At 40.0% G+C, this 26,317-nt stretch overlaps 1 protein-coding gene across 2 annotated transcripts in view; it reads left to right on the forward strand.

Moving 5' to 3' along the window:
• atrn (attractin) overlaps positions 1–26,317 on the forward strand; it is a 154,234-nt gene that overhangs the window by 62,945 nt on the left and 64,972 nt on the right. Inside the window, exons 19-25 of one of the 2 annotated variants that reach the window (XM_053336353.1) lie at positions 632–769; positions 2,429–2,522; positions 5,092–5,144; positions 7,346–7,440; positions 10,494–10,572; positions 11,520–11,677; positions 18,871–18,932. In XM_053336353.1, the coding sequence (XP_053192328.1) occupies positions 632–769; positions 2,429–2,522; positions 5,092–5,144; positions 7,346–7,440; positions 10,494–10,572; positions 11,520–11,677; positions 18,871–18,932 (679 nt within the window). The remainder of the gene's footprint in view (positions 1–631; positions 770–2,428; positions 2,523–5,091; positions 5,145–7,345; positions 7,441–10,493; positions 10,573–11,519; positions 11,678–18,870; positions 18,933–26,317) is intronic. The other variant, XM_053336354.1, reaches the window with a different exon arrangement.

The following is a 26,317-nucleotide window of genomic DNA, read 5'->3' on the forward strand; positions in this document are numbered from 1 at the left end:
GTTTGTTTTTTTATTTATTTTTTTTGCTCTCTTAATAAGAAGTGCTTTGGGGTTTACTGCAGCCTCATGTAACCTTACTTGTAATACCATCTTCACCACCACCAACAATAATAATAATAATAATAATGATGATGATGATGATGATGATGATGATGATGATGATGATGATGATGATGATAATAATAATAGTAATAATCAAGAAAAAAGAGCTCTTGTTTCAGCATATATCCAAATGCATGTATCAATACTGAGAAAAAGTGCATCTCTACTATTTAAGTATTTAAAATATAATCTTTAATAATACATTTTTGAATAGAAATTCATATAAATGCATTTCAAATTCATGATGCAAACGGAAGTAGGAAATCTTGACACAGATCTGACACATAGCCTAAACTTGCATGCTAAGGGAAAATCAATTTAGCATTATTTGGTGTTACATGAGGGGCCTCATGCAGCTCAGGACTCGTACAGATCCCAGACTGCACATCATGTTCTGTCTAACAATTAACTTACAAATCCATTCATGTTTGGGCCCGGGGCTGTTAATTAAAAGTCCTTTTTTTTTTTTCTTTTTTTTTTTCTCTGTTCATGTTCATTGCTGTTATATGCATTGTTTACTCTTTGGCAGCTTGTCAGTGCAACGGTCACAGCCAGTGTGTCAACGAGAGCGTGTGCGAGAAGTGCGAGGACCTGACAACCGGCCGACACTGTGAGAACTGCATCTCCGGTTTCTACGGAGATCCGACCAACGGGGGCAGCTGCCAGCGTGAGTATCCGTACGAGCCGCTCAGTCCGAGGGGAAAGTAAATCATCCCAGTCAGTCTCTCTCTGCGTGTGTAGCTTCATTTAACTCGCCAGTATTTTACAGTTCAGTTTTTATGTTTCGCCATTTTCCTGATTCCTAGCTGCACAGTAAAGCCATTCCCCTGGGATATTAAAGATTTACTCTACTCTCCAGCTAATACTGACAGTCAGTCAATCGGACAACAAATCAATCGTCCATTCCTTGGACAGTTTAATTTAGCTTACCAATATATTACAGCAGCTGTGTATGTTCAGTGATTTTCTTTTGGGAGCTGTAATTCCAGGTGTCCCTCTGGAATATATATTTGCTTCATTCAACATCAGTGACAGTCAATCAATAAACCAGCCTCTCTGCATATCTTCACGTTGTCACCATTATGCATTTGATATTTATGCTTCTTTATTTCTCCCCTTCTCCTCCTCCTCCTCGTTGTAAAGCAAAGTGCCGAAGGGCCTGTATTACTTTACAGCTAATCATGACATTCCTTTAACATCAATTTGACTCGGCAAACATAACAAGGTCTTCAGCTGTTACAGCGTAAGTGAAAAGGACACATTCAGTACCTCGAAAAAAAAGGAGATTATGAACAAACACTCAAGATAACACATGTATATAAATGAGGACAAATTTTAAAATAATGACTTGTTCCACCAGCTGTCCCTCATTGTTACACACAGATTCTTACATACTTCGCAGCTGTTTATGCCAGGACGCTCAGTGAGTTTCAAAGTGATCGACTACATTAATGCTGTACATTGGAAACATTAACATTTAAGCAGATATGGTAACTGTTTAAAATAAACACCTTAAAATCAACAAACTGAGTAAACATCTGGCAGATGTTAGCTAGTACTAAATTCAAAGTAGGAGGTAGGTGAGCTCCCACATCTCACGGTTCCAGGGAAGTGGGATGTGGGATGTGGAGGGTCACCTGTGGGTGGGGGACACCTTGCATAGTGTTTGTGCAGTAAACAGCATCTTTAAGTGTCTCTAGGTGGGACTCTGGAGAGGACACTTCTCAGGGACTTTGCTGGGTGACTTCAAAGCTCATGTGGACAATGATGAGACCACTAAAGCCTGCCAAATCTAACCCTGAGTGCTGCTTTGTTATGGGACTTGTGTTGCTATTATAAACGCTACATTTGAGCATAAGGTAGCTCATAATCAAAAACATTGGAACAGAACACCTAACGCCAAAGCTCGACGATTGACTTTGTGTGATCAGATCTGTGACTGCATGTCTTACAAGCCTCTGAAGAGTGGAGCAGAGCTGTCAGCTGATCACCATCTGGTGGTGGGTTGGATCAGGTGGCAGGGAAGGCTGTAAATCCAAAAATGTAGAGAGGGTGAATTGAGAATAATTGGCAGAGGCCTTCACATGCAAGACATACAGAGAAGACCTAAATATGGCCAAATGTCTGAGCAGAATCATGCACAATTACACAGAAGAGTGTTTGGATCTTTGTCAGAGTAGTACTTTATACTTTCAAAAATCACCCTCTATCCAGTCATATGTAGTACATTGAATATCCACAGTTAGGTATGCAGTATAATAGCAATGGTTATATGTAAATGCATGTATTTTGTTAAACATGTTCATGTGTCTTGTGTTTTGCTCAGCCTGCAAGTGCAATGGCCACGCCAGCATGTGCAACACCAACAACGGCAAATGCTTCTGCACTACCAAGGGCATCAAAGGAGATCGCTGCCACCTGTGAGTTTGTTTTATGACGCTCATCCGTCTCTCTTCGTCCCTGTCTTTCCTACCTCTGTAAACTAAAACCTCTGTTACAGTTCTCCAAGTTCCAAAGTCAAACCTTTTTTTTTTTTTTTCTCCTTGCTTTCCTTGTTATGGCTCAGTCTTTATTTGTCCATCTGTCCATAATACGCAGCACTTCTAACACCACATGCTCAAATTTTTTGATGATACATCTTCCAAACAATCGGTCATCAATGGTAATGTTTTCATAAAATCTAACACGTAGAGTGTGGTGATACCGCTTGACATTCACACAAAGAGTGGTGCTTACAGTATCGCCTCATAAAGAGCACAATAATAGGCTTCTCATATATCCTTTTCCCCCCCTGCAGGAACTTTTCCACAAACCCAGAGACATTTTTTTTAGGAACTCAAGAAGTTAACCTGTGCAGAGTAACTGAGGTCTAAATTTTTATGTCTATTGCACTAACTCCAGCCCCTAAAATGTCCCTGATCTGATGGGAGCACTTTGTTATAGCCAAGCCTTTGATGATGAGTCACTGATTGGTCCAATGGAAACCTTGAGGCTACTTCAGCTTGTGTGCAGCATTCAATCAAGCAGCAAGGAGGCACTGGTTGTTAACTCACTCCTCACTTCCAATATCAACACTGAGACTTTGTTCCAGTTGAGACTATAATGGGAACAAGACTTAACTCACCACTGCTGACTGGGAAGAAACTTTACTATGTCAAGACAGGGAACATATCTGGTTTATCCTCCTTACTTTTTTTTAATAAATAATGGAGAAGCCCATATCCCAGATTGCAACAGTACATTTATGCCCGACACCAGATTTAATACAGAATTTGACATTTTGATATAGGTCACTGTCTATGTATAAGTATATCAAACATGTTAACCCTCCTGTTATCCTATCTAGCCCAGTGTAGTTTGACTGTTGATAAAGCATAAGGTATTTAAAATATCACCCAGTTCTGACTTCATTCCAACTCATTACCACAGGTGATACACTTATTTTTGGAAGTGATGGTGTATAGGCCTTAATTAAATGAAATTATACCTCGTTTTGGAGTTAACGCCTGTTGTCCTCCTGGGTCCAAATTAAAAATCTACTTTAAAAAGATGTATCTGGTATCGCATTAAAATACCTACATCTATAGAAAGATGTATTTTTTTTAGTTGTAAATATTGGCAGTGATGAAATATTAGTTCCAGACTGCAGGAAGACTTTTTTTTTTTGCACATAACACAAACACACCTCTACACTTTCTAACCTGCAGCCAATCATAACGTGTGACATCATCTCTAAACGCAGGACCTGGAGCCAATCTGGATCCTACACTGACGCTTTAAGACGGCTTTAATATTGATGACAGCAGCTGAGGCGGCGTTAACTCCGGCTAGGTTTAGAAGCGAGATTGAAGATGAATCCATTTAATCTCAAGAGTTAACCCCCCCCACCACCACCACCACCCAAAAAAACCCCCAAAACTAAAAACAAAACTCCTCCTGCTGGTAAACTGTGATGGATCAGAGCAGAAAGAGGTGTTTTATTCCTCCAGAAGGCAGCAGCAGCAGCAGAGACACGGGACTCTTCGGCTCTGCTCCGCGGCCGTCTCTCTCCTGCAGAGAGTGCGGAGCGAGTCAGCCCACACTAAACTGACTGGGTGGTCTTATTTCACAGACCTAAATATACACACACACAAGCACTGAAAAAGTGAGTTTTTTCACAATATGGCCCCTTTAACAATCTTACACAGAGCTTATATCGCTCCCTAAAATATATAAATAAATCCAATCTACTCTAATCTCTGCTGCAAGTGAGCACTTTTCATACTCACTCTGTGGCTGTGTTTAATTAAGTATCCGTAATTATGAATCTGAACCTCTCACCATGTCCTGTTGTTTGCTTGTTTGGGTTTAGGGCTGATTTAGCTGAACTGGAAGATTGGAAGTCAACTTATGTACTGCTTACTCCAAGCGTTAAATCATTTTGGTACAGAAAGAACAGGATTTATGATAAGTGACGTTAATTAAAAATCCAGAATGATTTGGGATTAAGTGAGGAGCCGGCTTTTAACATGACACACTTATTTAATTGAGTTTAATAAGATAGAACTTCTCACCGCTGTGGTATCTTTTCTATTATATTTTTCTGTCTGTGATTCTTCTTATCCGCCAGGTAATAAGTTGTACTAAAGTTTCACAAATTAATAATCAAAATCAGCTGTGATGTTCTTGTAGGCAGAACAGTAGGTCATCTTCATCAGACTTTATTACTCCATTCTTCTTTTCTCTGCTTTTTTTTTTTCTTTTTTTTCCATGTCACTGTGGTGTAACTCTTGCTAACTGGAGGTCAGGACCCTCTCCATTGTTAACTGTGTTTTCTCAGCTTGCTACTGTGAAACATGTATTTCCTTCCCATTGTTTCTATTAACAGATGAAATCCTCCTTCTTCACCTTTCTCCTTCTCATTCCATCTCCTTGCTGTCTCTGCCCCCCCCCACCCCTTATTTCCCCCCCTCCATTTCCATTCATATATCCTCCACCTCTCTGTTTCAGGTGTGAAGTCGAGAATCGTTACCAAGGCAACCCTCTCAAAGGAACATGCTACTGTAAGTGGAATTCCAATTTAGAGGACCGCATTAGGATTGGGATCCTGAGGGACCCAATGCAAATCTAAAGGCAGCGGGTGTTTGTTAAAGAAAATACCTTGAGGAATATGACTGTATAGCTAATAACTTGTTTATTGTGTTATTTCTAACATCCTGATATTTGCAGAAGCGGTGATGTGCTAGGTTTTAGCCTGACAGTTGTGATGTGTTCTTTTAAAGGCTAATAGATTTGTATTTACCATAATTTATCTTTTTGTATCAGCTGAATAAAAGGCTATTACTTAGTCAGCAGGCAATTCATATGTGAGTGGACACATACATTACTGGAGTGTTTGGTAATTGTCAGAAATGCAGCAGGTGTGGGTAAGTGGGATCAGGATTAAGAAACCACGTGGATCTCATTTCCTATTATCAACTTCAGTGAGCGGCGATTGTGAGGCCTTTACTGTTCTTCCTTGTTCAGGTTAATGCCCAGACAGTTACATGGCTCCTGTATCAAAGTAGGTCTCAAGTAGTTTGATGTTTTTTAAAGCGATAACAGTCAGAGCAGAAACGACTTTAAAAAAAAAAAAAAAAAAAACAGGTCACAGGTGAAAGAATGGAAAATTGAGACGTGGATGAAAGTGAATTGGCAAAAAGCGTCAAAGGGATTTTGAAAGCTTCTCTTTCTTTTTATTCCTGCTGCGATGGCAGTAATTTTTGCCAAGGCTCAGACTGCAGCACGGTGATCGTCCCTGCAGATTAGTGTCTCGTCATTATTATTCTTGTCAAATGTGATTACGGAGAATAAAGTAATGTAGATCGGAAATTGGTACATGGGTCAAATCATGGAATTAACTAGCTTTGAAATCCATCGCCCTCCAACCCGTACTGATCTTTATTTTATAGTCTAAATATGTTTTTTGTTTTTTTTTTAGAATACAGACCGAGGTAGAGATGATAGTTTGTTGGCTGTTTGGTCAAATCACTTTCAGATCTATGCAACTCACATTAGAAGTCAAGCTCACATCATCAAACCTGGCTTTTCTGGGTTGAATGTTTAATGCTGGTTTAATTTTTAGTACTGAAACAATTTGTTGACTTTTCAGTGAGTCAATTGTTAGAAAATGATTCGACAGCAATTATTAAAGTTTTTTTTTTTGTTTGTTTTTTTTGACATAGTGTCAGTGTAGTGAGTAGATTAGAAATTAGGGGAGAGAGAGAGAGAGAGAGAGAGAGAGGGAGATAGGGAGTGACATGCAACGCAGGTCCTCTGCAGAAATCGAACCACGGACGTTGCAGTTATGCTACATGCATCTTAACCAGAGGGCTTCTGGGGCACATCAGTCAACAACAATTTTTCTAACGATGCAGAGGTTTTTTTTTTTGCCTTTAATCGACAGTTGACATTGGAGAAGCAGACAGGAAACAAAAGGGAGGGAGGAAGAGAGAGAGAGAGAGCATGGGTCTCCAGGCGGACTTGAACCAGGGTCGTTGCAGTAATGTGGCACGCGTTATAACAATCCAGCTACCACGGCAACAATTTGGATCATATATAAATACGTCTACTCATTTAATGAAGCAAAGTTTCTAAATGTTGGCTCGTTCCAGATTCTCCAATGTGGCAAATCGCTGCTCTACTCAGTTTTATATCATTGCAATCCTTTCCTGATCCTTTCCTTGATGCAATAAAATGTATATAATCTTATTATTCTATAGTTTTACAGTAATAGGCTAGGCAATAACAATCTATTACTTTTTTATGTTAGCTTAAAATTCCCCAATTTCGATTCAGAACTTGAAAAATTGACGAATAATTAATTTGCAAATACAAAAAATGGCAAAAAATTAGCTATTTTTTGCTGTTTAAATCCATATATAACCCGCAGTATGAGATGTTTTTAACCTGTCTGCAAGTCAAGTTTCCCTTAGGGCACAATAAAAGCAACTGAACTGAACTGATGTTAAAAGCCAAGCTGCTTCTATTCTGAGTCACTAACATTCATCATATCTTTAGACTCATCCAAGAAAGTGAACACAATTCTGAAACAGACAAAAAATGGGCATCTGTGTAAATGTCCTGCCTTGAGCTCTGTGTGAAAACATGTTCTCGTGTGATTTGTCTTTCAACTAAACTTGATTGAGCTATTCTTCTTCTTCTTCTTTTCTAATCCCCTCCACTCTCTCTCTCCCACACCGGCCGGCTCGATCACTTCAAACAGACACGCTGCTCATCGACTACCAGTTCACCTTCAGCCTGTCGCAAGAGGACGACCGACACTACACCGCCATCAACTTCGTGGCCACGCCTGAGGAGGTATGAGTATGATGCTGAGCGTCCCGCTGTTAGAGCACCTGTGACTTTTATTAGGATTAAACATTGTAAATTCAGCAGTGATTTTATTTTATCACCTCCATTTATTAGCAAACTGCTTCTTCTTCAAATGCTTTTCCAGCCGTATCCTCATTATTTTAGTGATGATATTAAGAAGAAGTTAAGCTAGTTAGTGAAAAGTTAAAACATGTATGAATAAAACAATTAGAAGAACATTCAAAACCGAGTATATTGTTCTACAATCTTTAAAAGCAATAAAATATTTAGTTTTTTTGGAGTAAAATACAGAAAAAAAGCCATAATGATGGGAGGATTCATCTGTTGGTTGGAGTCCCATTAAGACTGATATCTCATTTTCATTGGAGATTAGAGCATAAAAGAGTTCATAAATTAATGTATAAGTATGTAATTAAAAAAATATATAATATATATCAAGATAGCAAAGAATAAAAACAATTAAAATATAAAGCACAGGCAAAAAAACCCTTATAACAAAACTGAGTACGCCCCTGTGCCATATCAATAAAATGCTAAATGATTCAACATAATTGTATTATTTTTACAGTGAAGTTTAGGGTATTTGATCTTATTTATAATTAAAAATAAACAGATTAAATTGGCTAAATTGAAAATACAAGCCTCAAAGTGTAACCTCAGTGCAACAAAAGTTGAGTAGGCCTTTGACTACAGAAATAAAGGTTGAGTACGCCTTTGACTTCCAATTAAGATGAACCTCCTACACAAGGTTATAAAAGAACCTGTGAACATCACAACTTGCCCAGTTTCCTTCAGGGTTGTGTTTAATGCAACATGGCTCCACATGGTGAGGAAGTGCCTGAACAGGTTAGAAACCAGATTGTGAGACTTCATAATGATGAGAGAGAGAAGAAGATGATCAGAGAGGGCTAGTGAGCAGCAGCGGTGGTGGTGAGGAGGTAAAGAAGGATCCATACTACCCATAACAGAAGGTGCAGGTGCATCAGTCGTCCTTGAAGGATAACTGTGCTCACAATTCATTGTGTACGCAACCTTGCATTGGAAAAATAGAGCACAGGCAAATGCTTTTTACTTGGCATCAAGGATTATATGTGGAAATATCAGTGACTGCTCAGACAGCACATGAAGTCAATCTCTAGGGAAAGAAAAGAAAATAACACAAAACTGTAAGATTAAACTTTGCCAAACAACTTAAAGAGACTCCTAATGAATACTGGCAGCATATTCTTTCATCAAATATAAAGGTGGAGCATATCTAATATTGAATAATAAAAGAATAATGAGTGTACTGCAATTTCTTCTTAAATATGGATCTCTCCTTATTAATTAGTCATCATGTTTTGTTTAGTAATTAGAAAGTGTGTCTACAGCGTACTCCGACTGTTTAATGAAATAACTAAAAAGTCAGTTACTATCTATTTAAAAAAGGGGAAGAACAAAAATGACTCCATGCTTGAAAGTTCCCTCAGTTGAAGTCTGAAGTGAGTCGTGCACTGATGAGTTCAGATTTTAGCGGTGTGAGACTGAAATGTGTTGTTGCAGAGTGAAGTACACTCATCACAGTCAGTCACGCAGATGTTTCCCAGCAAACCGAGGCTTGTCCAGTCCTGTTTACCTGACTGTGGCATCTGGAGCTCGGAGTGAAAACACAAGCATCTGATTAAATATTCCAGATGGCATTTTTTGCCCCGACGAAGCTCGTACCAAATGGTAACAAAGGCAGAGCTTGTAGCTTCTTTGTCAGCTGGAAAAATACCGTAAATGTTGTTAAAGTCACAGAACATGCCGTTTTGATGATGTCGTGCTTTTGTAATTTCACGGATATCCTGACTGAGGATCTTCTGGGTGATTATGTAATTTCACAATACTTTAAATTGGACTGATTTGGAAGGATTTTAGTCATTATTTAGCAAGCCAGAGTGCAAATATGCTTCAAATTGAATAAAATAGGGAATAAACAACCTCACCTAACCCTAACCTGATAAAAACCCAAGTTCTTTATTACCCCTCGTGTCGTCCTCCCAGGTCAAATTGACCCCGTCTAATTCTTCTTCTTCCTTCCTTCCTTCCTTCCTCCCTTCCTTCCTTCCTTCCTCCCTCCTTTCCTTCCCTCTTCCTTCTTCCCTTCCTCCCTCCTTTCCTTCCTTCCTTCCTCCCTCTTTTCCTTCCTTCCCTCCTTTCCTTCCTTATTCCTTCCTCCCTTCCTTCTTTCCTCCCTCCCTACTTCTCTCTTTCTTTCCTCTGTCCTTCTATCCTACCTTCCTTCCTTCCTTCCTTCTTTCCTTTCCTCCCTTCTTCCTTCCTTCTTTCCTTTCCTCCCTTATTCCTTCCCTCCTTCCTTCCTCTCTCCTTTCCTTCCTTCTTCCTTCTTTCCTTTCCTCCCTTCCTTCCTTCCTTCCCCCCTCCCGCCTTCCTTCCTTCCTCCCTCCTTTCCTTCCTCCTTCCTTCCTTCCTCCCTCCCTTCCTTCCTTCCTTGACTCGAGGACAACAGGAGGGTTAAGCATCTTTGACACTTTTATTTCATCTTGAAGAAAATAATCTCTAACCTCTAAACCTGAAATATTCATTCAAACCTTTATTGTGTTGTTTAAGAGAGACATTAATTATTATTAGCAAAGCTGCAGTAAGCAGTAATTAGGTCTTAATTTACACTTGCCTGTGCTGATATCACTTTACAACTGCACTTAGAGTATTTTGATACGTATCCTTTTCGTCATCGATTCTTGTTCAAACATTTGTTGTGCTAATTCAGCTTCCATTAGCTGTGCAAATTATGCTGGAGTATGCAGTACAGTAACTGTTTGTACAACTGCAAAGTGGTGTGGAGCTGGTGGAAAAACCCTGCTGTGTGTTTATAGTGCAGCTGAGAGGCCTTTTGACCTGCTGCGGAGACTGTTATATTTCACATTGTTTTGTCTCCATATATTTAATGTCAGTAAATTAGCTCAGACTACTAACTATTACAGTACACTGAATAAATAAAGATATAATAATGGCAGAGTTGGTGATGTTTTCTTGTGTTTTCTTTCCTCTTTCAGCCAAACCGAGATCTAGACATGTTTATAAATGCTTCCAAGAACTTCAACCTGAACATCACCTGGGCAACGAGCTTCACCGGTAAGTCTCGCCAAGCAGTGCTGAAACAACTTTATATCATTTTAATGAGATTATTTTTATGTTTTGGGCTGTTGTGATGATGTAACCATATTGTTAGAAACTGTAATTGGCATTTTTAACACTTGTTATAGAGTAAATAATTAACCGGGATGTAACTGATTAATCAATATTTGAAATAATGGTTAGTTGCAGACACTTTAGACATCAGGTGATACATTTACCTCAAACCAAAAGTTTTGAAAGAGGGAAAGATCTGGAGAGAAAGATGTTTGCACTCAACACAGTCACATGTGTAAGATGTTTGTATAAGAGGATAAAAATCCACCACTGCAAATATTAATTTAGGTAATTTCTGGAATAAGAAATACTAAAGTAATACAGATAATTAACAGTTTTGATCTCTATCAGTTACATTCAAACACTGAAATAGAAAATATATCTCATCAAGTGAGAAAAGCAATGATGTGTCTCTGTTTCTACTTCCTTCATTGTCTTTTTTCTTTCTTTTTCTTTCTTTCTGTCTCTCACTTCCTACTTTCTCTCCTTGTTCATCAAACTCTTCTTCCTCCACTTTCTCCCCTTCGTCCACCTCTTCATCAACCTCTTCCTTTATGTTCTGTGCTCTCTCGCTCTCTCTCTTTTTCTCTCTCTCTCTCTGTCTCCCTCTTTCTCTCTCTCTTTCTCTCTCTCTCTCTGTCTCTCTCCCTCTTTTTCTCTTTCTCTCTCTCTTTCTCTCTCTCTCTCTCTTCCCCTCTCTCTCTCTCTCTCTCTCTCTCTCTCTCTCTCTCTCTCTCTCTATCTCTCTTTTTCTCTCTCTCTCTCTCTCTCTCTCTCTCTCTCTCTCTCTCTCTCTCTCTCTCTCTCTCTCTCTCTCTCTCTCTCTCTCTCTCTCTCTCTCTCTCCCTCCCTCTCCTTCCATCTTTCCTGTCCTCCGTTCTGTCATTCAGCAGGAACCCAGACCGGCGAAGAGATTCCCATCGTCTCCCGTAGCAACATCAAGGAGTTCAAAGACAGCTTCTCCAACGAGAACTTTGATTTCCGCAACAGCCCAAACATAACCTTCTTTGTCTATGTCAGCAACTTCACATGGCCCATTAAGATTCAAGTAAGCTTCACTTCACTTTTAAAAAGATTTGATAGTTCAGAAATCGATTAAGCTACTGCATAATAATAGTAACACATATTACTGCATGATAATCAGCGATTGTATGCTTCACTAAGGTAAAATCCACACTTTCATTTGTGAAGAAAAGGTAAGTGAAGAACAGACAACACTACACACTGTTTCCATGGATTTCAATCACATTCTGCTGAAATCATGATAGAAAAGATGTGTGATTTTAAGCGTGCATTTATATTGAAATTAACGTGTTTTATCAGCTGAAATCTACATCAGCTCGTCCCTACTCTACGGGATGCAACAGATTCATCTTGACAATCTTAAATAATGGCATTTTCAGCTATGACATTTAAGAATTGGCATCCTCTGGCGGACATGGGAAGAAAGCTGACGGGTTAGCTGTAGCGCTTAAAATCTATAAATAAGAGGCTTTTGTCTTCGGCGGCGTGGCAAAATAGAAATGACGGCGATTCCTGGAGAACTTGTGAGTGAAAGGTAAACAGAGAGGGAGAAGTGATTTTGCAGTTTTTTTTGCACATTAACAAACATTTTAAAACGATTGCAACAGGTGTGTCTCGCCCCGTTTGTGGCTGCTAACTCACTAAATACAGCTTCAGAGCTCAGTCATGCTTCTTCAAGTAATACACACAAAGATTTAAAAAGAGCAGCATGACTTAATGAGAGTATGAAATTCAGTGAAAGCATTATTTACTCAACTAGAACTTGAGCACAAAGGAAAACAGGCCAAGCTGTCCTGAATATTCACTGCTACAGCTTGGAGTCATTGTCATGTTTGTATGCATGTGCATGTGTAAGCTTATTATAACTGACTGTCGCAGCACTACTTATGCAGAAATGAATGTATTCATGCACTATGAATAAAAGCATCTACAAAATGGCACATGTCTGGTCTGCTAATATACTTTCATATGCTCAGTTATCCCACGTTCAGCTTTTATGTATGTGTGCAAATGAAATAACCCTCATGCATACATATATATAGCCTCACATACTGTATTCAGGATCAAAGTGCAACAAAACTGTGGGCTATATTCACTGTGACTGGTCATCTTGTCTGATTTACAAGCCACTTTTCTACTCTATTAACTCAAAAGTTGGCTGGTAAAATGGCAAAATGTAAATGTTGGCAGTCACTAGGAACATTTGGTCAGTGGGAAAAAAAAAAAAAAGTTACCTGCCCTTGATGTGCAGGAGCTTTTCTCTAGTGTTGATGTGGCTCCTCAGCAGCACCAGCAGCAGCAACAGCAGTAGTGAATAGGGCTCAGTGTAGTGCTCGCCTGGTAGCCGGCAGAGTGTGTGTGTGTGTGTGTGTTTATGCAACCGAGTTACAACCGCGGCCGCACTCGGTGAATCGGTGCCATGTGGATGGCTGGTGGAGCGAAAAAGTGTCCCTCAACAGTACTCCTGCTGTACATGGGCAGCAAAGTCGTGGTAGCGTAATGTTGGTGTTAAGCCTGTAATTGCTGTGTTTGCAGCAGGATGAAAGTCGGCTCGTTTCGGTCAGTTAATTCACAGTTTGAACTTTTCTCGAGGTGAAAAAGATGCACAGTAGATGGTATATGGCTGCATGGTTATGAAATAAAAGGTAGTTTGATTTGATAGAACTGGGGGATTTTGAAACTGTTTTTTAGGCTCAGTTGCTTTGACTTTAATGCAACATGAGATCAATACTGAAGATGCAGTTTTCCAGGAACATTAAATTCACCAACCCAAAAAAAAGGATGCTGATTTCAACAGATATTTTCCTGTTGTATGGGGGTGGTGGTTTTTGCACCATAAGTACAGTATACTAGTCTGATGTTGGTGTGTTTTTATTGCTTTGTATGTTGCATTTTATCTCTTTCTCTTATAACCAAGAGATTGTTTTTTTAAAGCACTTCATAAACTAGGTGACTGAGATCATTCCACATTATGAAATACATCTGTTTTTCTCATTAAGCAACTATTCTTCCCAAATGCATTAACACCAGCACTTGAGGTGGTGTTCAATTAGAAATAACATGTATCTGCATGCTTACATGAGTGAAGGTGCTGCCTGTGAGCCTGTTCATGACTTTTAAGTAGGTTTCCAGATTTATGATGTCTGTGAAAAATGCATCGTGTATTCACAGTGTGTATGTGGGTGCTTTAGCAGCATGTTAAAGGTCCAAGTAAACCTCGCATCAATACAAAGTTTGATGCAGAGAATGAATGCCCTGCCAGGATTGGCTGGTGCTGGGTTTGGGAGCGTGAGATGCTCTGAGCCTGACTTTTTGTGCACTCTGTGCTGCATGGCTGCCTGTGTGCCTCCCCAATCAGTTCTGGAAGTGATTTGACTGGTTGCCCCATGCGAGCTCCTTCCCCCTGCCCACCTCCTGTAGGACAGACAAATCCTGCCTCCATCTTCCATGTCCTGCTATGTGAAGGCTTTTAGTTTTCCCAGCTTCTGAACTCCAGCTGTTGCTAGCCAGCCTCAGGAGGTGCAGCTGTACAGCAGGACAGAAAGCTTAGTGTAGCGTCCCCCCCCCCTCTCAGACTCCTCTGGTCCACCTCACCTTCTTTCTTGCTGGGTGGGAACATGTAGAAGATCACCTCTGTCCTTGAAATCCTAAGCATGCAGGTCTGCTAGCGTGTCATTTTTCTCCTCCTTGCGCTCATGGAGCTTAACCTGCGTCAGCGAGGTAACATTTTGCACTTGTTTCTCTTTCTTTTCCTGTCACAGCTCCTTGTCTCAAAAGCATTTTCTCACCATTTCTGCTTAATAACAGTCTTTCATTTTTCTATTGTTTCCTTACTTACTTACTGCTTTTGCCTTCAGTGTTTTTTTGGGGTTTTTTTTTTTGCAGTGTGGCATTGGGATGTTTGCGTGTATAATTGTAGGCGGTTGGTCCTCCAGTGTTGGCAGGCAGAAAATTCGGGGTGTTGGAAAACGGTTCATAAACAGCAGCCGAGAAAGAGCAAGGGCAAAGTGGAATGTTAAGTTGAAACACATGCTGCATTCAGAGTGGGCTGTGTGTGGAAGCTAAGCTCTCTGTCTCCAGGCTTTAGTGTTGCCACTCTCCTTCTTTTGCTCACTCACTCTCCAACACACCACGTCAAGGTTGCATCCGTTTGCTCTCTCGCGTTGTTCAAGTTGTTGCATCGATTCCACTGATTGCATTCATCGCCAGGTCTGTTGCTTTAAATCAGTAGCACACACATTATAAAACCAAACAGTTCAGCTCCAGTTCTGAGAATATATGACAGATTTCCACTTAACATGTATCAGGTGACTTATATTAAACTCCTAAAAGGCACACATGTTGGATTTCAGAATAAAAACATTTGATATAATAATTTTGACCCACCAGAAATGAGATATTCAACAATGGTCAAAATGTGTTCTAAGATGACTTTACCACCGTTGAGAGGTCTGGATTATCAAAGCAGAATCAATTGCACTGATTAGTCAGCCACAAGTTCTCTTACTTTTTTTCTCCCCCTTTTCTTTCCTTTCTTGATGAAGAATAGATCTGAATTTAATGATGTTTGTAATGAAACGCAAATCCCAGACTAATTACATTAAAGAGCTGTGATCTCCTGTTCCGTGCCTTAGTGAACATGTCATGATATGGTGGAGATTAGAACAGCCTCCAATTTAATACCCCGCTGTGGAGTAGCAGCAGCTGTAGCTATCAGCTGGCTGGGCCGCTCTGCGTATCTGTGTGGACTCGTGTAGTGTTTATCTGGGCCACGCATGGCTGCCTGATGGCTGCGTCTTGATACTGATCACAGGGAGGTGAAGAAATGGAAACAGAGCACTTCCTTCAGCAACAGTTGCAGCAGCGGTTGGTGCACCAGAAAACCGACTCACTTTAACAGCAATTACATTTTATGCAAACAAATTTCAAAATAAAATAGATATTATGTATATAGATGAATATATTAGATCCATTACATTAAACAAAACATTTTAACAATATATTTGTACAGTTTACAGTCATAGTTGCTCTTTGAGGTTATACACTGTCAGCATATTAACATACTCATAATACTAATACAAATATGCTGATGTTTAGCAGGTGTAATGTTCACCATCTTAGTTTAGGGTGTTACTGTAGTATGCTAACCTTTGTTTATTAGCAATAAACACTAATTGCAGTTGAGGCTGATTGGAAAGTCATTAGTTTGGCCACAAATCAGTATTGATGTATTGAACACATATAACTATCCTGAAGGCTATAGTTTAGATCACCAAAGTTATTATAATTCATCCTCAGAGGAACGTGAATGATTGCACCAAGATTAACGGCATCGCATCCAGTATTCTCTATCTGATATTTCTCTAAAAAAACACAAATAATCACCCTCATGGTGATGATACAGGAAAAGTCAGGGCATCACCAACGTTGGCAGGATTCATCCTCTGGGAACCATGAATGTCTTTACTCCAGAGCTACACTAATGGCGTGAATCAAAATCCATACAATGCAATAAAAAATGAAACACACCAACCATGAGAAAACTTTTTTTTTTTTTTAAATATTTGAAAAATGTAATATCAAGATGAAAAAGCCCAGATGATTTTAAGTAGAAAACCTGACTCCCACATGCATCTTTCATCTGCATTCATCTGCTAGCTGGAGCTGTTTATCTCTCTTTTCATAAGAAAAATGTAAATGTTGTGAAATAGATTTTGGCACATGATAAACTTGAAGGTGCACATCCACACATATGCATAGAGTTATTTCACACTCAGTCAAACATTTCAACTTATTCCATATTTGAAATTCCCTTTCCTTTTGTTCTTTTATTATTTTTTTTTTGTGGAACCTGTTGCGCAGCCCTCCCTCGTACCGGCACTTTTCTTCAAAACTCTCAATATGGTTCAAGTAGCTGTCAGAAACCATTAAAGGCAGAATATTTCCAGCCTTGCTGCCCGGCGGCAGGCTGACAGGCCCTGCTGCAAGATCCTTTGCGGCGCCTAAAGAGAGAGAGTCACCCTCTGCTGGGCACATAACGAGAGCGTCACCCCAGGCCTACCGCCGCCACCGTCAGCCTGCCTCTCTGTGACAAAGCACGGCACGCGGCTGACATGTGAAATTAGCCGCTACAGTAACTGTTATCACACATCTTAGCGTGGCGGCCTGCTTGTACTTTTCAAAAAATGGAGTTGTGGAGTGATGACATAATGCTGATGCACCTTTATCATTGCTTTTTCTTTTCTTTAGTTATTAAGCATTATCCTCAGTTATTTTGTTATTATAAGAGAGCTTTATATATCTCTAATCACCTAGAAAAGTAGATGGCTTTGTCAGGCTGCTGTCACAAAGCACACCGGGTTTCAATACGCCAGCTGTTAGCGCTTTTTTGATTATTCTAAGCTTTGCTCTTAAAAGAATCATTGCCACTCAAAGTTTCAAACTATCTATGGTAGTTTTATCTTCAATACTTTGATTTTTTACCTCCCATTTCCATTCATGAGCACAGAAAGTGAAATATTCCTACCATAATGATTACCTTAATTGCAAGTACCTGATTGGCTTCTAAGAAACTGTGAATAGTTTTTTTTAAATATTGCTTTGTGGAGGTACATGGAAGACTTTCTCCAATCAAACTCAGGAAAAGCTGCTTCAAAGTGTTTTGAATTGTAATGTCAAAAACAGCAAAGAAGGAAAAAATTAAAATGTTTTTCTGGCTATGTACCTTAAAACTTTTTATCTTAACTGCTGTGTGCCAGTAGCATAGTTAAGATTAGTGGAGACATGATTAGTCACCACTAATCAACAATCAACTAAGCAAGACATCAAGAGTTATTAAAGGCGTATTTATACCCTGATCAAACATTTGAGACACACTTGGGATTAAACCACAAACCGCTCCAGTGTCAGTTACTTTCCCCCCGACCCCTTTGCTGCTGCTGCTGACATGTTTTTTTAAAAAGTTTCCTCCGTGCGTATTGACACCCTGAACTTCTCTTCAGTGTTCAACAATCTGGAGGAAAATGATCACACTGAGGATTCGACGCTCAACAGTAATCAACAGCAACACATTAGCAAGCCAGATGGTGCTGACTACACAAGTAAATTAGACCCTGGGTCGTTCACAAAACACATACACACGCCTGTCGTTTCACCACAGGCTAATGCTTTTGGCCCTGTGTTAGTGTGTCAAGTTGCTGCTAGGTCTATATACATTCTGACCCATCAAGTGTTTTCTATACATACATTGTAATTCTTGATCACATATTAGGTATTCATAGACTAATCTGACATGCTCACAGCTGGGTTTTCTAGCTTTTGTCTTTTTTTGTCTTCCTCCTGCTCCTTTTTTTTTCCAGAGGAATTATATGCAAATCCCTGCTTTGCTGAGGAATATTAAGCAGGAGCGCGGTGATGAGTTCTGGTCCAAGGTGTCACCTCAAGAGAGGAGTGTGTGAGGGGAATTCTGCTGTAGGCAGTAGGCGCAGTACATCCAGGTTTCCAGAGAGGGGCAGTGTTGCGTCGTGGTCATGGCATTTGTTGCAGCAGTATGTTCGTTGTGAGGCTTTTTGGTGGAGGAGTGTGGGGAAGTGGTACGACACTGCCAATGTTACCCCTGGCAACCTTGATTAAGACAGGTTGTCATTAGTACAATTGCTCTTGTGATGATTACATAGTGAATATTTCTACCCACATGTGCAGGAATGTTTTTTGTTTTTTTTTTCCTGCATGGGCTGTGGGCAGCTGACAGGCCCGGCTGTTGGCATGTTGTTGCATTGACAGGCGTGCAGTCTGGAGCACAGATAAGCAGACAGACTGGGAACCTCCCAGTAGCTGTGAATCAAGAGTCAGCATACCATAAGGAAGGGGAAAAAAAACCTTGGAGAGTGCTCATCTTGAGTAATTTAGCTTGTGAACCACTACAGAAATTATTAGTACAAGCAGATGTCAGAAACATAGTGTTATTAAGCACACATGCAGAGTATAACCCATAATATAAATACATAGAGTGCATATGTATGGGATGTCTGCCTTTGAGAGTAGAGGCAGTGTTATCTCTCATTTTTTCCCCCTGTGCCTTCTGTCAGATCTACAAGGTCAACTCCAGTCTAAAGGTTGCATGTTTGAGTGTATAATGCTGACCTCTTGTTTAAAAATCCTCCTCTATTAATGCTGATTTCTAACTGTTTTGTTTTCTCACCTCTCTCCCTCTCTCAGATCGCCTTCTCCCAGCACAGTAACTTCATGGATCTGGTGCAGTTCTTTGTCACGTTCTTCAGGTGAGCAGCTCTCCTCTTCCCTTCTGTCAATTCACTTACTGCACACCACAGATGTGCTGGTTTTGAAAGGGCTGCAGTCGCCTACGTGCGTATATGTGTGTGTGTGTGTGTGTGTGTGTGAGATGCAGTGTTGGACCACAGTGATGGATCACCAAAGCCACTCTGCTGTGCCTGTGTACCAGCTATTACTATGAAGAAGCGCCGCAGCTCATTGGTTTATAGACACTGGTTAGCTGTCAGCATGTACAGGCAAACACACACACACACACACACACACACGTGACCCCCACTCCTTTATTTTAGTCATTCCCATCACACACACAGCAGCACAGACATACTATTTATTTTCCATTTAGCAGCTCTGTGGTCCACCAGTGTAAACAGGAATAACGCAGGTCTACCAAAACCCAAAGTTGTCTGTAACATTAACCTTTCAGTGGCTTGTATTCATGCAGGATGAGGGTCCGACTGCCATGTAGGAGTCAGGGGTTTGTGTCCAGTCCCAGACTAACAATTGATAGTTGTTTTCTCACCGTAACTTAAGTAAGAGGTTCATAATAGTTCTAAGTCAGTCCTATAACAACAGTCAGGATCCCAAATACACACTGGCACATTTTTCTTGCTGTAATCATTCTTTCAGTCTCAGTGATGGGGGACAAAATCCACATCCTTCTTTCTGTGCAAAGGTTTATCTAAATATGAAGCTTCAGCCATCCAAATGAGTCAAATCATCTTTCCAATTTTTTGGCTACTTTTTAGTGCCAAAGCCTCTTTTTTTTATCACAATCCTTCCACAGCAGCACCAAAAACTAAACACATACAAAACTAAACAAGGTGGAAGCCAGAGGAAAGAGGGCAAGTGACCGACTGCCTCTAGCTCACATAGAAGCCCAGTCTGTCCATGTGATCTAAATCTCCCTGATGACCTAAAACCGCCCACCAGGCTCCTGCAGGGAGAGACCCAAGAGTTTGTCCAGAGAGGGTCCTGACATACATACACGACTCTTAACTTTGGAAGATATCCACTTGATCTAAAGTCTCATATTTTCTTCAAGTAGACTTTTAAATGCATTTGCAAGGATATTATTCTCCATCATTTACAGTACATTATAATCATATTTAGAAAGGATCTTTGAATGTCCAGTATTAGCAGGGGGAACGATTACAGTTAGTGATACCTCTTTGGGGCACTTACATATTGTTTTAAGACAGACTTGAAAAATTGTGAACTTATCCAGGCATACAATATATAATAAAATAAATAGATAAAGTTATTATGGTTGATTAGAGAATATAGAACACACTTTCTGTCAAAATGTGATGACGTCACATAAATGTAATCATAAAAAATAATACAAAAAAATTACCTCACCGATGTCCCGCCCCCCTCCCTTCCGGTCATGTGAGAGGCAAAGGCGCGAATTCAACAAAGGGTGTCTTCTTTGATAAAACCATGATGTCGTGGTTATTCTCTTTCCAGAGAGATAATGATGTGTGATAATAAGAAACAGAGGTGTTATTCTACAAGTCACTTCATGAAGTCAATGGGGTCATTGACTTCATGAAGTCACTTGTAGAATTCCCGCCACCATCCCATACACACATCGGCCCCTCACCACATACATACACATCCATTTTCCAATATTTTTACAATAACACCTCTGTTTCTTATTATCACACATCATTATCTCTCTGGAAAGAGAATAACCACGACATCATGGTTTTATCAAAGAAGAAACCCTTTGTTGAATTCGCGCCTTTGCCTCTCACATGACCGGAAGGGAGTGGGGCGGGACATCGGTGACGTAATTTTTTTGTATTATTTTTTATGATTAAATTTATGTGACGTCATCACATTTTGACAGAAAGTGTGTTCTATATTCTCTCTCTGATTTGTTAGGTAAAAATCTCCTGCTAGCTGCTAGATTTAAAGAGAGAGAGAGAGACTCTATAGCGCTGTAAGGTTGCATAATAATTATCTGTGGGGTTTGTTGACCCCTTTCACATTATGCATATAGGCATGTGATTCATTAATAATATCAAAAGATACATTGATTTGCAAAGCTCGAACCAAGTTTTAGATGACTAAACATAAACATGCTATAGAAGCCAATCCACAGATGTATACATATATACATTCAGTCAGATATTCAAAGTCAGGCTGGGTAATATATTTTTTGCTGTCTTTTGCACTTTTGCGCATATTTCCCTCTGATTTGTCCTGACACATCCGGCATCTCTGGAACCCTTTGGATCTCTACTGGAATTTAAAAGGAGGATTCTTGGCAGAGCAACATGCTTCTCGTTTGTAATAACGGAGACACTGGTTTTGCTGGCAGGGCTGAAAAGTGCATGTTGTTGAACTGTGATGAATCCCCAGGCTGTGTTCCACTTCTTCAGGAACTGCTGTAATGTGTTATCGATTTAAAAAAAATAGAAAAGAAAAAAAAAAGAAAGAAGAAAGTAACCAAAAATTGGGTACACAAGAGTATTTCATGCATGCTTGACTGCCTGTGTGTGTGTGTGTGTGTGTGTGTGTGTGTGTGTGTGTGTGTGTGTCCTGAGCATCCTGGGTGTTTGTGTGTGTGTGTGTCCTGAGCATCGAGCATCCTGGGTGTGTGTGTGTCCTGAGCATCCTGTGTGTGTGTGTGTGTGTGTGTGTGTGTGTGACCCGCAGGAGAATTGTAGGACATTTCAGTGGTTTGTCTGCACTCCATAATGCTCTGAAAAAAAATTTCTGGCTGTTCCAAGTCACGCTGCCTTTATTGATCCATGTAAAGGCGGAGAGATGTGACGGGGCTCATGTGAAGCCTTCTCTTTATTTTTTGTGACCAGCCGATTGCCAGTACAGTGTTGTTCAATAACAGAAGGGTTTGAACATTTACTGAATAAATCACTCTTCTCTCTGAGGTTTATTTTGGATGGCATTCAGTGTTAAAAGCTGCAGGACTTCCAGTGCTGTTATTTCCCTCCCTCCCTTCCCTCCATCCCTCCATCCCTCCCTCCCTCCCTCCATCTCCTGCATACAAATGCAGAGCCTGCAGTCACTCGCTCATGATGCTGGTATGTTTATAAACATTCGTCAGCATTCGAATGTTTGCTCGTCAGCATTTGAAGCATGCAACCCGCCGCCTGCCGCCCGCCCGCCTCTCGCAGGAAGCAGACATCACAGCGAATCGATAAACGGAACAACCTCTCCATCATTCCTCCCTCCATCTTCATCTTTACCTTCATCCTCCCACCATTATCACCGCCTTTCTCAGCATCCTCTTTTCATCTCTGGCTCACCCATCTCCTCCCTTCCAATTCTCTTTTTCCTCATTTTTACCTTTTTACCATCCCTCCTTCTCATCCCTTCTCATCCTTCGCTTTGTCCTGCCTGTCCCACTGCGTCTCTTCCTTCCTCCTCCTCCACGCTCTCCTCCTCTTTCCTCCTTTCATCTCCAGCTCTCTCCATCTTCCCCTTCTGTTCTGTTTTTTTTTCCTCCGTCTTTCCTCCCTCTGCCTCCTCCTTTTGTCCCTTGCTTCCCTCTCTCCATTTCCCTTGTTCCATTCCTTCTCTTCCTCTCCCTCCCTGTTTTTCTTTCCTCCCAGCCTCCCACCACTCCCTCCGTCTTACGCTTAATCCCCACAGCTCAGTGTTTTTTTTTTTTGATGTGCGTGCTGCCTGCCACTGATTCAGCACAGATGAGTAGAGAGACCTTAAAGTTAGTGAGCTAGCATCCTTGTCCCTGTTTGCTTCTGGTTCTTTGGGGCGCTGCATTGTTTGTGTAGCGGGGGAGGAGAGGAGAGGGGATGCTAATTAACGTGCAAATTGTTCGCTCTTCTTCACTCTGACTTTCTCCGTGTCTTAATCTCACTCTTTCTCGCTCTCGGTTCTCTCTCTTTCTCACTCTCTCTCTCTCTCTCTCTCTCTCTCTCTCTCTCTCCCTCATTGCCATGTTCCCTGTGGGGACAGATGAAGGTGGTGCCATCCCGTTATCTGCAGAACCAGCACTGATACCCCACAAGCATTCTTGCATGGGAGTTAAAAGCAGAGTTAAACAGCCAACAGAAGCGTTCTCGTATTTTACGTCCAGCTGTCCAGTAGATTCTCACCTCAGGCTCGTTATGTTGAATCACGGCTTTTAAAAGTGCAGAAGCATTTTTTACCCCCCACCCCCCCCCCCTGTTAAAATTTAAACCAAGTAAGGGACTTTTGGAGTTTCAACATTGAGGGAAGAGTTTTTTTTTCTTTCTTCCAGGCCTGGAGAAGCCCTGCAGAAAACATTCTTGGAAATTCATTTTTTTTTTTTGGAAATGCAATGAAAATATATTCTTGAGCTTTTCCTTTTTTTTTCCTTTTTCTCAAACTGTCATATTTTTCATTTGAAACTCAGCTGCTGCTAAAGCGAACGCCTTTTGAAGTAATAGTGACCTGAGTGAGAGTTTTTTTTTTGACGACATAAGTCCAAACTGCTGAATGGAGGGAGGCTAAAAGAGCTGTCACAAAATTCACACAACCTCTTCCAGTGCATGCTGGGACATATTTGTCATGGAAATATTGCTGCAGTTGTGACTATTTTTTGAAGTCAGACTTTATATATCATCTAGCTTACATTTCTCTCTCTCTGCCAGCAAGTAATGAACTCCATCAAAAGGAGGGGGGAAAAAAAGTTTGTCTGAATAGTTGATCTTGTTTATGAAGCCAGTGATGAGCAGCGGTTCACCTAAGGTCCTTTTTAGAAAGTAGGATTTAACCTATCGAGGCTACATCTGTGTGCCTCTTGGAGAATTAATGATACTTATAAACATATTATATAACACCACTTTAATGTCCTATCCATCTAAGTGCTGATATTTAACTTCTGCAACCAGTTTATTACAGTGAGGGCAAAAACAGGAGAGATGTAATATTTGATGTAACCTTAATCCTTGGAAAAAGGTCAAGGCGTGATTAAACTGTCAAGCTTCCTCTCTAACCAGCAGCGAGATCCTAATATTTGTTGTGGGACCTTTTTTTATTTTTTATTGATGGAGATGTCACAACACTGTAAGAAAAGGAGCCTGAACTATTGTTCTAGATCAGCGACCCCACAACAGTGTGTTATGATGTTTACTTCTTAAAAATCTTGACTTAACCTTCTAATAGTCAGAGCGGCACTGAGGCCTGATGTCCCAGAAAATACAGCCTCCCCTGAGAGCGTACCTCGCTGGCACATTTGTGCTGCTCGACAGCTAATATTAAAATAACTCATGCTTTCTGGTGGGCGCTTCCATCCAACATGAGTGCTTATTGTATATTTTTAGTATATGAGTGGTCCCAGTGGGAAGTGATGCACATTGTGTTGTGCACCTGCAACAGAGATAGACAGATGCTTGAGTCTGTTACTTTAAACTGAAAAGATATGCTTGGATTTCAAGTTTCAGTACAATACTTTCACACCATATACACATTAAAAGTGATGTGGGTCACTGAAGTTATCCTTCCTCTCTTCATAATGATCATGCAGAGATATCTTTTGATGAACCATTACATTGAATGCATTTCTTTTTTTTTTTTGATTGTCTTATTTTCATTCAAACACAAAACAAATAATGATGAACAGCCACTGAACATACATAGGATGAAAATAATAAACTAATTAAAAATAGATAAATAATACAATTTAATAAATAAAAAAACAATAACAAATTATGTATATATATTTTTTAAAGTAAAAAAAATAAAATAGAATAGAATTTTTTTTTAAATAGAATCGAGACAGGCGGCTAAAACAAACAACAATAACAAAAAGAGGAAAACAAAAGAAAAGAAAGGGGACTTTAGTTAGTACAGACCCATTGAGTAATTCAAGATGCCAAGTGAGGTCAGATCAGAGTGAGCCCTTCAATGTTTCAGCCGTAGTGAGCCACATATTCACATTAATCTCTTTGGCCCCATTTACACAGGCTGTCGACAGCTCCATATAAGTAACATCAAGAAAAGTCAAAACCTACTGTCTGATGGTCACACATTGAATGCATTTCCATGTGCACCATTTTACTGTTATGATTGGGTTTTTGGAGTTTCCTGGTTATGTTTTACACATGTAAACAGCTTATCCTGGTTTCAGAAACCTGGATCTGCTACCTGGAGTACTCCAATAGAAACCCTGAAACCTGATCCAGGTCTCTAAACATTCTTTGGTACAGAAAAAAGTGGCTGAGATGGAGAGGAATTAAGAAACAACAGGACACAGATGATTAGAAACCTGGATAAACTCGAAACCAGAATACCGGGGTGCATATAAATGCATGCACTTGACTTCATTGGAAATTAAATCAAATTTAATTGAAAATGATTGAAAATTGGAAACGATTTAGCATATTAATCAGAGGACTGCTGAGTTTCTTTCTTCTTGTTTTACCACCTCCCAAAATCACTGTTACTAAGGTGTAGCTGTCTAAATGTGCTCGCAACAGTTGTCACAAATGGTGAAATCAAAGGTCTACGTCTTTAACTTTCATCTTGTTAAGACACTCTATGCTACTCCACTAAATTATGATTAAATTGCAGCACTTACCATTTAAAACCTGTAACAGCGTTCACGTCTCCATGTCTAAATATACCCAACTCTGAGAAATCTATACAATAATGTAGACAAAGTATAAAAGCATAAATGACACAACTACCTGTTATAAGGTAGTGAAAGGCACCATTAAAGGATAAGGCTGGTTATAGTCTTTATTTTCATTATTGTCTACGGTTCCATTAAGAGACCAAAACTGCTGAAATGTTCTAGCAAGTATAACCAATCCATTTTATAGCGTTTTCCCCTTGACCTCCATTGATGCTCATATCTATTAAAAACACATCAATGAGCCATCCTGCTGCATCGAGACATGTTCCTTTATTACTATGAACAAGGTTGCTGTAGCTCATTCTGTCCTTTATAAGTCTGGGATTAAAGTAAGATTTGCTGGTGAATGAGGAAATTACTTAGCTTTTTAAAAAATAAAACCATGTATTTGTGACCTGTTTTTTTTTCAAATATTGAATATAAATGAATGAACTTGAACTCGAGAGCCACAGACTGGATCGAGAGGTTGAAAAAAGTAAGACACAAACTTGCTCTTTTTACGGCATTTGTTGACAAAACCAAAAAAAAAAAAAAAAATTAAATAAAGCCACTCCTGTCCTTTTTTAAAAGCATAGTGCGCCACCGAAAACTCACTTGACAACATAATTGCTGTAATGACTACAGTCGTGTGAATAAGCACCAGTCATTCTCGATCAACCTTGAAAAATGCCATCCTCTGTTAGATGAATTATTAAAATCTGAAACACATTTAATAATCAGAATTCACCTCACTTTGCAGCATGTTATCCTGCTTGTGTATTTAAAATGATTAGTGATTTATAC

The sequence above is a fragment of the Scomber japonicus genome, chromosome 16 (assembly GCF_027409825.1).
Source record: "Scomber japonicus isolate fScoJap1 chromosome 16, fScoJap1.pri, whole genome shotgun sequence".
NCBI classification, from domain to species: domain Eukaryota; kingdom Metazoa; phylum Chordata; class Actinopteri; order Scombriformes; family Scombridae; genus Scomber; species Scomber japonicus.